Source organism: Dunckerocampus dactyliophorus, chromosome 14, assembly GCF_027744805.1.
Source record: "Dunckerocampus dactyliophorus isolate RoL2022-P2 chromosome 14, RoL_Ddac_1.1, whole genome shotgun sequence".
Classification (NCBI taxonomy): Eukaryota; Metazoa; Chordata; class Actinopteri; order Syngnathiformes; family Syngnathidae; genus Dunckerocampus; species Dunckerocampus dactyliophorus.
This window is the reverse complement of record NC_072832.1, coordinates 23,439,448-23,449,996: the sequence shown is the minus strand read 5'-3', so window position 1 is coordinate 23,449,996 and position 10,549 is coordinate 23,439,448. Positions and strand designations below refer to the sequence as shown.

Genomic DNA, 10,549 nt, shown 5'->3' with positions numbered 1-10,549 from the left:
TAATTATGACAAAAATTATGCATGTGTACAACATATATATATATATATATATATATATATATATATATATAACATACATATTAAAAGAAGCATAAATTGTATATATATATATATAAATTTAAAATTGTAAATAAAAATCATAAATAAATGACATATACAAATGTCATTTTTTACTTTGTTTTTTCCCACAATATTTTAATTTTTTTTTTTACAATTTAAAAGATAATAACATATAGGTATATATTATATTATATATATTTAGATATATTTTTTAAGCCCATTTCACTTCCCAATAAAACATGTATATCCAAATTTGTGATTATTTAAAATTTGAAACATATAAACACAATAACTATAACAGATGAAAAGAAAAAAAATAATGTTGCAAATACATATTGCATGCAGAAGATTTAACTGTTTAGCGATTAAAAAAAAGTTTTTAAGCTCAAATAAATACAAAAATACGGCAAAGTAATCGGCAGTGACTGCGAGTGAGCGGCGGCCAGTCCAGCGTGTACCCGCCTCTCGCCCGAAGTCACAGAAGATGGATGGATGGATTGGCAGTGAACAATGTCTCCCCCTGTTGGTCGTGGCCATGTAGCGCCATTCATTACAAAGACATTGCACATTCCACACGAAACGGACTTAAAAAGTCATCCTGATTGAGAAACTCTCACCTGGTTGTTTCTGTCCTGGCACTGGCCTCTCCCTCGCTGGGCACCCTGGAATGAAAAAAAGGCAGGAATAAATTGTTAGTTGGTGGTAAAAAGACGGCGCCCCCGCTACAGTGCGACACAGATAGAGAGGGGCTTCAGGCTTCATGCCAGGAAGGAACCCACACTCCCGGGTGTCGGGGTTTAGCACACAATGGAGGCTGAAGCCGACTCCTCCGCAAAAAGCCAATGCATCACAGCGTCTACTCGTGTGCTTCCACTGCTTTTCTCCAAAGGAGGAGAGCCAGCAATGTGAGAAGCGGATGTCGTGGCTTAGTAGGACAATTACGATGGTGAGAGGTTGCTTCTCCAGGCAAGAGGACACAAGGGAGAGGGGGCGGGGGGTTAAAAACCAGCATAACAGGGGGTGTCAGTAAGCAAAGGAGGTGGTAGAAAAAGGGCAGGTACATCGGGAGTTATGGCTTTTTTAACAACAATGAATTAACTTGTTTGGACAAGAGGTGAACAAAGTGTTCTCCTACCTCCGAGTGGACCTGAAAGACAGAGCTCTACGCCGGGGAGGGAAAAGAAAAGAAAAAAGAAAGCCGTGAGGAGCGCTAACCGCTATTTTTAATGAGGCCACTAGCCGCTGGATGTAGCCTGATGCTAGCTTTGCTTAAATGTTCTCACTTTGAGCCTTTTATTATGACCTTATGCCTAAAAGTACTCATTTATTTACGAGAAATTGGGCATTTTTCACCCTATTAGCAGGATAAGGAAGGACGTTAGCGTTCCTTTTACGCTTCTCTTGCATTTGCTGGTGACGTGCTGCCTCCTGCTGGCCGGGAGCTGGGAGGCAGCAAGCATGTTGAGACTTGTGATGTGCGATACCACTGATTTAATTTCCAATACTGAGTAGAATTCAGGCGAGTATCAGTGATACCAATCCGATACTTTGTGGAAATGACACCTAGTGTGTGTAGTACAGTGGTTCTCAAACTTTTTACAGTGGCGTACCTTTTCAGACATTTAACCTGAAGCCATGTACAGAACCTCCTACTTTTGTAGGAGTTTGACATGAGCACTGATAAATAGATAAGTAATCATCCTACGTATCTTTTATTCCAGTCTGATGTTGGCATCTTCCTGTTTGAATGGCTTGAATTTGAGGATCACTTTTTTTGTCCACTCACGATAGCTATGCGTTAAGTCTTCAAAGGCCTGTGCCACACAGGCTGGATGACGAGAGGGTTCACTCTGCATCTGTCTGTGTGCATTTGGTTATATAGTGGAATGAACAGAGAGAGTGGGCCCTCAGGTCATTCTGACTCTCTGTGGAGGCGGGGCTACTGGTGAGTGGATACAGAGAGTTTAGCAGTTAGCTTCATAAGGCAGCATATGCTAACATGAAGAAGGCGCAAAAGCGATGGTTTCTGAGGCGAATGCCACAGCCGACAGCCCCAGTGTGGCAATATTTTAAACAGAATGAACACGTTGAGCGCAAGAACACCGATGACCGACACGGACAGTTTTCTCAACTGGGGAAAGAAGAAACTACCGATGTAGGTGCCTCGGGCAGCGGAGCCTTCGTCCCGACAGTAAACACTTACTGAGACGTTTGGTTGGCAAATACAAACAAAACAGTGCAAAATGGTGCGCTCTCACAAACAGTGTTGCTATCTACATTGCAAAAACACAGACACAGGCAACTTCTGTGTCAAGCTAATGTCTCACACAGGTACACCGTACACTGTACTTGAGTACCATCTAGTGGTTCAAATGTGAATTTCAACCACCAATGGTCTAAAAAAAAAAAAAAAACTTTGTCGATAAAATCGATTATCAACGATAATTTGTAGCACAATTATCGACCAGCAAAATTTGTTATTGTGAGAGGCCTATGTCTGCATATTCATTTACTACCAAATTGATGGGAAAAGTTTAGCAATCATGAGAAAGCAGTAAATAAAGTACAAAAATACATACAGCCACCGATAAAGCCTCATTTTCGATGGAATCCCTACTCACAGTGACAGGTTTTCACTACTGCGCCCTGCGGGAATTGGAACACCAATATGAACAACATATTCAAGATTAAACACTGTTAATGCACAAAATAATGCTTATTTGTTCAAGTGATGCACACAGCGCAATGAACAACTTCATGCTCTGTCACCTTCTGTTCTGTTCTCCTCACGCTGTGAAGTGTTCAGGCGCACTCGTAATTTTTAGTATTTCTAGTACATTTTTTAAAGTAGTGTATTATGTCATAACATAAAGAATACAAGCACTTACATTAATTTATTAAGTATATTTAAATATATTTCTTTAATTAAATGAATTTAAATGAACAATTGTTACAGGCTGAGCCTGGCCCTTTAAGAAGAATTGCATTGTGGGACGTTGAGTGTCTATCTCCTCCCTCTCTCGTCTGCACCACCCATTGTTTTCTGTGTCCTGACTGGCTGCAGACCATTGTCAATCAATCTCCTTCGCGCCGTCCTGCCGTGTCTCCAGCGTCATCGCTAGCTTGCTTGCTTGCTAGCTTGTATATGAATCTTTAGTTCGTCTGCAGCAATATGTTTTAACAAGGATACAAAAACTCTACAGTACAGCAGAACAGACGAAAAAGGCACGGTCGCAGGCGTGAAACATGCGTGAGTGACTTAATCATTTCTTGTGTTGATCATTAAAATTCAAACGAAGGTTTGAACTTTTTTGTGAGTGTTTAACCAAGCGAGAAATGTCAAAAAATGTTATTGCCTGTCTTAGAAAAGTGTATGGAGAGGGGTTCTGCAGCCTTAAAACATATATAATAATTGTAAAAAAAAAAAAAAAAGAAAAGAAAAGAAGTTGGCTACTTCACGGATTTCACTATTTGCGGGCTATTTTGGGAACCTATCCCCCGCGATAGACGAGGGAACACTGTATACAACAACAGAAAAAAACAGGACAAAATCATATAAAATACGCGAAAAAGTTATTTAAACAATAAAAAAAGGAAATAAGTAAATAATAAAACCATCCATCCATCAATTTTCTATACACCCTTCTACACTGTGGACTGGTCACCAGCCAATGGCAGGGCACATGTAGACAAACAAGCATTCACACTCACATTCATACCTATGTACCATTTAGAGTCTCCAATTAACCTAACATGCATGTTTTTGGAACGTGGGAGGAAACCGGAGTACCCGGAGAAAACCCACACACACACGGACAGAACACGCAAACTCCACACAGATGCCTAACAGAGATTCAAACTCAGATCTTCCCGATCTCCTGACTGTGCGGCCAACATGCTAACCACTCGGCCAAATAATAAAACCATTACAATAAATGATTAATTATTAAGAAGGAAAGTAAGAAGTAAGAATGAAAACTTTATTCACAATTCACACATGGCTCAGTTTACGATCGGTCACCTTTCAACAGAAAAACACTACCTCAAATGACGAGGAAGTATCAGTCGTATCGATATTTTGATTTGAGTATCGATTTTAGAGCCTGAAGGGCTGGTATTGGAAAGACATATCCTGATGCTAGCTTTTCTATCATCAGCTCTTTGTCCTTAAATTCTATTGCTTGTAGATTTTTTTTAAATAATCATCTTAATCTTTCTAACACTTTCTAACAGGACGGTAGAGGTGGATGGATGTATGCAGGGAAATTCATCATTTTTCACCCAATTTCCCATCATGTTTAGGAAGTTTCCTTGTAAGCTTCCCTTGTATTTTTTGTTGACATGCTTCCCCCTGGTGGCCGAGGGGGTGTGAGCAACTAGCATGTTGAGACAGCCAAAACATAAATAAACAGTCCCTAAAGAGGTTACGGAGTAAATATTGGAACTTGAGTGTGTAAAATAGCAACAAAAATGTCATGTTTTGCCAGTTGAGGATAAAAGTAGCAATGTCCAAACGAGTTATCTGTTATCTTTAACTATATTTACTATCCAAAATATTCTAAACAGGAGCTTAGTCTTCAGACTAACCTCGCACTACAGGTGTGCTTGAGCTTAGTCATAAGGACTCGGGTATGATCATTTTTTAAAATTCTGTCGATATCATACCATACCTGAGTCATAACGGCTTTACATAGGAGGTTTATATATTATTACATTTTATATTACATATTATTGCTGTGGTTTTTGTTCAAATATATTTCTATATCAGAAAAGATGTTATTTCTATTTCATAACACAAACAAAAAAAATCAGCAAAATGTTAAATGATTTTAAAACTTGTCCAAAGTCACTCTCTTTTATGATTCATATTTTGTACAAACGAGAGCATAGTGAATTGTATGAAAGTAAGAATAAAAGTAAAGGATCATGACCATGGATTTTAGTGGAAAAAGGGATGGGATATGCAGTTCAAATTAAAATCTCTTTCTAGAGGAGTAAAAGTATGCATTGCTATAGGGGAGTGCTGAGCCAGGGGGCAGAGTACAATTTTGTCCCAAAGGCAATGAGAATTGGAAGGGGGAAAAGTACATTTAATATAGCCAAAAGATAGAGAATATCAAATCGTTTTTAAGGGACGAAGGTTGCGTTACTTGAAGAAATGGGAGAATCTCCCAGCTTTTTAATGTAAAATATACAGTAGATGTTCTGCGAGCCTCTTCATCTGCTTTGTACACTACAGTATGTACGCTGTGCCAATGTAGTCTGCTACGTACGAGATGTGAGTGGTAAGATGGCCTCTCCGTGGCTTCAGCGGCTTGCACGGGCGCATGCGACGTATGGTCTATCCAGATTCTTTAAGTACAGATCTGTCATTTTTCACCCAATTTCCCATCATGCTAAGGAAGTAGCTTTCCTTGTAAGCTTTTTCTGTTGACATGCTCCCCCTGGTGGCTTGGGGGTGTGAGCAGCTGGCATGTAGAGACACACAACTGAAAACAAATCCTTTTTGTGTCTCTAAATTCAGTAAAATATGAATAATTGCCTATAAATTGTATTATTCTGTTTGGCTATTTAACTAGCAGCTACAGAGATGGGATCGATACAAGTGCTGTATTACAAATATTGCCTTTTAAAAAGTGAATAATGCTAAGTGTAATGTGACAACTATATTTAGTAACCAAGAGAGCAGTTGTACACCACAATCAGCAGACTTTTTAACACAGGTGTGCAAGTGTACCTAACGATGTGGCCACTCCCCCTCACTCACCTGCGTACAAACTTGGAGGTGATCTTGCTGATGATGCCCGTGGAGGTGCCTCGTCGCTGCTGAGCGAGGGCCCCCGTGTCGTGGGACAGCGTGGGCGAGGCCGGGGGCCCGTTGTAGGTGGCGCTGCGGCGGTCTCGCAGCTGAGCCCCATGAAAGGTGCTGCGGCTGGTGGTGCCACGTGGGAAGCGGTTCTTCTCCGGCGTGCTAATACTGTGTGCGGAGGGCGAGGTGGAGGGGCCCCGCGGGGAGGAGCTATACAAGCATGAATGTAGCGTGAGTAAAGACATTTTAAACCGTTCAAAGCGAGCGCTCACCTGGATTTCAGCTCGGTGTTGTCATCGATGGGGGGCAGTGTGCTCTTTGACGGGTGTCCTGAAGATGACATGGACTTGATGTGGCGAGGCCGCGTGGAGGTGACTGCGGTGGACGGGGTGCTGCCCGACACTTCGGTTAGGCTGGAATGGCAAAGGGGGAAGGTTGGACGCCACGGTGGTAAAATGGCGAGAGAGCACGTGAGCGTGCACGTGTTTACCTGCTGTCTTTGCCGTTGGGAATCGCCGAGTAGCGGTCAGTGGAGGTGCGCTCACACACGTACGTGTTCCTGCGAGTCATTGAGCCGTTGGTCTGCAACACACACACACACACACACACACACACACACACACACACACACACACACACACACACACATAAGAACACAGTGCAACTTTGTACATTCTAAATCACCACACAATTCAAATTTCCATCCGCCGCACCAACTTTCTCTACAAATTTTACTTTTTCAGTCATCCAGCAACCCCCCCACCCCCCCAAAAAAAACAGTAATTTGATTTGACCTAACTTTAAATCATTAACTTTATTATGGAGTTTTTTGTGGGCAAAATAAATGATCAAGTCAATTAATGAATGAATTAAAATGTCTAATAATGTACTGAATTGTCCAATAAATCATTGACATCTATTGCATTCCATAACCAATAAACATTCAAATAAATACACATAAATATATTTTTTACATATGTAATTCAATAACTAGAAATGTTGTGAAATACATAAATAAGCAACATAATAATTATTAAATAGGTTCAATACAACACCATCAAATGAGTAAACATTTAATTATTAGAAATGTCATGAAACCACCCGTAAATAAGCAATGAAAGAAATAATTCTTATATAAGGTCAACAAAACACCATTAAATGAGTACAATTTTCATTAAATAATTATGGGTAATAAAGTAATAGTAATGAATACAATCTTATTTGAATTCTCTATTTAACCATCATTTTGGCATGTGTGTGTGTGTGTGTGTGTGTAATATGTGTGTGTGTGTGTGTGTGTGTGTGTGTGTATATATATCAGGTGTCACCCAACTCACAAGACGAGATGCACGAGATTGGGGAGGAGAGGATCAGAGATTTTATCATGAATTTGAAGAAAAGTATGATAAAAAAACATAACTGGACAAACATACGTTTTTATTTAACTGTAGCACAAAACGAGGCAGGCAGGTTTTGAAATGTTTATTGGCCAACAATTTGATGCTAAATGATATTATTGTCAACATTGAGACCAAATAAATCACTAATATTATAACAGATAATAAATAATAATAATAAAATATTATAATGCAATATTTCCCATAAAACGTCACCTTTCACTATGTCAACTTGTGGAATTGGTGTATATGACATGTATTTTTTCACAGGCAATTCATACTGTCTGTCAAATGTGCAGCATTTCTTGAAATGCTGGCTTTTCAACTGCGTTAAACAGCAGCATTTCTTTTGTGATGACTTTCTGTGAGCGCACAACATTTTGTGCTGTAGCGTTTCTATTTACTTTGCAGACCAAACGTTTCAGCGAGTGTTGACTGTCGGTATTGTAGGTTTGTTGTGTAGTTGTTTTCCCAGATGGGAAAACTGCAGGGTTTCCGCTACACGTAACTGATCGTGGCGTTGCGCCACTACAAAATAAAGGCCGCCACACCTTAAAAATTACTTGTTTTTTTTCAACTTGAAAACAATTTAGAGTAATATATTGTATGAATGGATATACAGTATATGCTAAGTAGATACATATATACCTTATTATTTACGCACATATTGCCGCTAATTAGTTTAAAAACGATTTAAAATACAAAACATTTTCCACCGTGCTTTATTTTGATAAGCATGCATCGGAATCGCCTGTCTGCCTTGCTGGCACTTGCACATGTGACCAGATATGCGACACATCTTGTGTCGACTTTAACTTTGCTTCTTATTATCGGGGGAATGAACAATAGCCCGTAAAATGTGTGGTCAATTGACAACAAGTTAAGCCTATCTATGCCAGTGCATGTGATCGCTCACGTCTGAATATCATTCCACTTTCTGGCATTTTTGTTTACATGCCTGGCTGGCGGCATTTATGGTAAATGGTCGTTCACTTGTATAGTGCTTTTCCACCCCCAAGGCACTCAAAGCGCTTTGACACTGTTACCTACTGATGACGCAGCATCAGGAGCAACTGGGGGTTCAGTTTCTTGCCCAAGGATAATTCAATATGATCACGGGAGGATCGAGGATTGAATCCGCAAACTTCAGGTTGGGAGAGGACCACACTACCACCTGAGCCATGCCGCCGCCTCCCTAGCTCGGAGCTATTAAGTGTCACTCAACAATCTTGCTCTCTGGTTACCATTTTAATATTTACGGCTTGTCTTCAAAACACTAGTTGTGTGTCGAAGTTGTGCAACAGAAACGCGTAGTGTGTGCAGCTTTAGACAGTGACGCTATCCCAGGGGTCTCCAACAGTTAGCTCACCAGCTGATGCTGAGAAAGAATATTTGCTTCACATCTTAGTATTTTTATTTTTAAGTGTTCTATTCAAACATGACACCTGTACTGTGCTCTCAGCAACTTGGCCATTAAATTAATCGTTTTGCAATGTTCTCGGTTTAAAAAAAAGTAAAATAAATAAGTTAATAAATAAATAAGTCCTAAAAAACTGCTGTTTGTCATTTAAAAAAAGTAAATTGCAGACGCAGCAGTGGCACGACACAGCAGCCGCAGTCCACCCTGCCATGCAGCCCACCACCACAGCTTCATAAAATCCTAGGGGAAACCCTGAACTGGATGGGTGGATATGTTTGAGGTGGGCAAGCTCGTTTTGTTGCCTTTTATGTTGTTACCGCTTTGGAATAAATTCATCGTACTGCCTTGTTGACTGGCTCGAGACGAGGAAAACAGACGCACATGGCAATATATGGAGGCTGGCAATTTTATGGGCTTTATTTTCATTTATAGTGCGATTGATTCATTGATTTATTATGGCAAGACACAGTTTTTTTCTGAATGACACATCATAATCTTGCAAAATCACAAGACCTCGTGACAGCCCTAATACTGTATATACCGTACATGAGATCTCAAGGAGCATTTTGTTTTGGAGCGCTTACCCCCACACCACTTGTCGTTTTCTTCCTCTCCTGCACTCCCAGCGGCGAGGCGGGAACGTCTCCTTTGGAAGTGCTCAGCTCCAGCCGACGGGCTCCGTCCCACTCCTCCCGATGGTCGCTCTCCACGCTCAGAGCCTGGCCGCGCCGCGAGCACGACATGGCCGGGGGTACAGACGGGCCCACTAGGAGAGTCACAGGCAGATGAGGCTTTGACATACTATACATGTAATAATGTAAAGGTTATATAACATGAATGTTTTGGACACTGGGCCTCATTCACTGGGTACTTCTGGAGGACGGCACCGGCTGCTCCGGCACTCTAATAATAAATCCTCCCATTCCCTTGGTGCTAGTCCAGTTCTGACACCTCACTTGTGCATCCTCCTCCAGATAAAGCGCAAACTAAACACATGATTTCATCCCACTCCATCATACAAGTAGATTTTAGCAAGCACTTCCTACTACTTAGAATTATCATTCATTTTGAAAAGAATATTGAAAAGAGTGGTGCAAATCTCTGTCTCTACAGTACCACTAGCACTACTACTCGTTGCCTCATTCAACAGTTAACTAGTGATCTGTGGTCTGTTGAAACGATAACTGATCATAAATGAAGCCTTGCGTGAATTGTGAATAAAATTTTCATTCTTGTAGTTTGGGATATCCAATAATATCCATTCCATTCCATTTTCCTCCGCTTATCCGGGTCCGGGTCGCGGGGGCAGCAGTCTCAGTAGGGAAGCCCAGACTTCCCGGTCCCCGACCACCTCCTCCAGCTCCACCGGGAGGACACCAAGGCGTTCCCAGGCCAGCTGTGAGACATAATCCCTCCAGCGTGTCCTAGGTCTTCCCCGGGGCCTTCTCCCGGCTGGGCATGCCCGAAACACCTCACCAGGGAGGCGTCCGGGAGGCATCCGGACTAGATGCCCGAGCCACCTCAGCTGGCTCCTCTCGATGTGAAGGAGCAGCAGCACTACTCTGAGCTCCTCCCGGATAACCGAGCTCCTCACCCTGTCTCTTAGGGTGAGTCCCGCTACCCTACGAAGAAAACTCATTTCAGCCGCTTGTATCCGCGATCTCGTTCTTTCGGTCATGACCCAAAGCTCATGACCATAGGTGAGGGTGGGAACATAGATCGAACGGTAAATTGAGAGCTTTGCCTTCCGGCTCAGCTCTCTCTTCACCACGACGGTCCGGTACAGTGACCGCATTACTGCAGACGCTGCGCCGATCCGCCTATCGACCTCACGCTCCAACCTTCCCTCACTCGTGAACAAGA

General features: G+C 41.7%; 1 protein-coding gene across 2 annotated transcripts in view; it reads right to left on the bottom strand.

The window, feature by feature from the left end:
- The window catches only part of mark1 (MAP/microtubule affinity-regulating kinase 1), a 73,021-nt gene that overhangs the window by 2,414 nt on the left and 60,058 nt on the right, over positions 1 to 10,549 (bottom strand). The window contains exons 13-18 of one of the 2 annotated variants that reach the window (XM_054799618.1): positions 9,271 to 9,452; positions 6,360 to 6,451; positions 6,142 to 6,282; positions 5,828 to 6,079; positions 1,196 to 1,222; positions 678 to 722 (exon numbers count right to left, since the gene is read on the bottom strand). In XM_054799618.1, coding sequence (XP_054655593.1) covers positions 678 to 722; positions 1,196 to 1,222; positions 5,828 to 6,079; positions 6,142 to 6,282; positions 6,360 to 6,451; positions 9,271 to 9,452 — 739 coding nt within the window. The remainder of the gene's footprint in view (positions 1 to 677; positions 723 to 1,195; positions 1,223 to 5,827; positions 6,080 to 6,141; positions 6,283 to 6,359; positions 6,452 to 9,270; positions 9,453 to 10,549) is intronic. The other variant, XM_054799619.1, reaches the window with a different exon arrangement.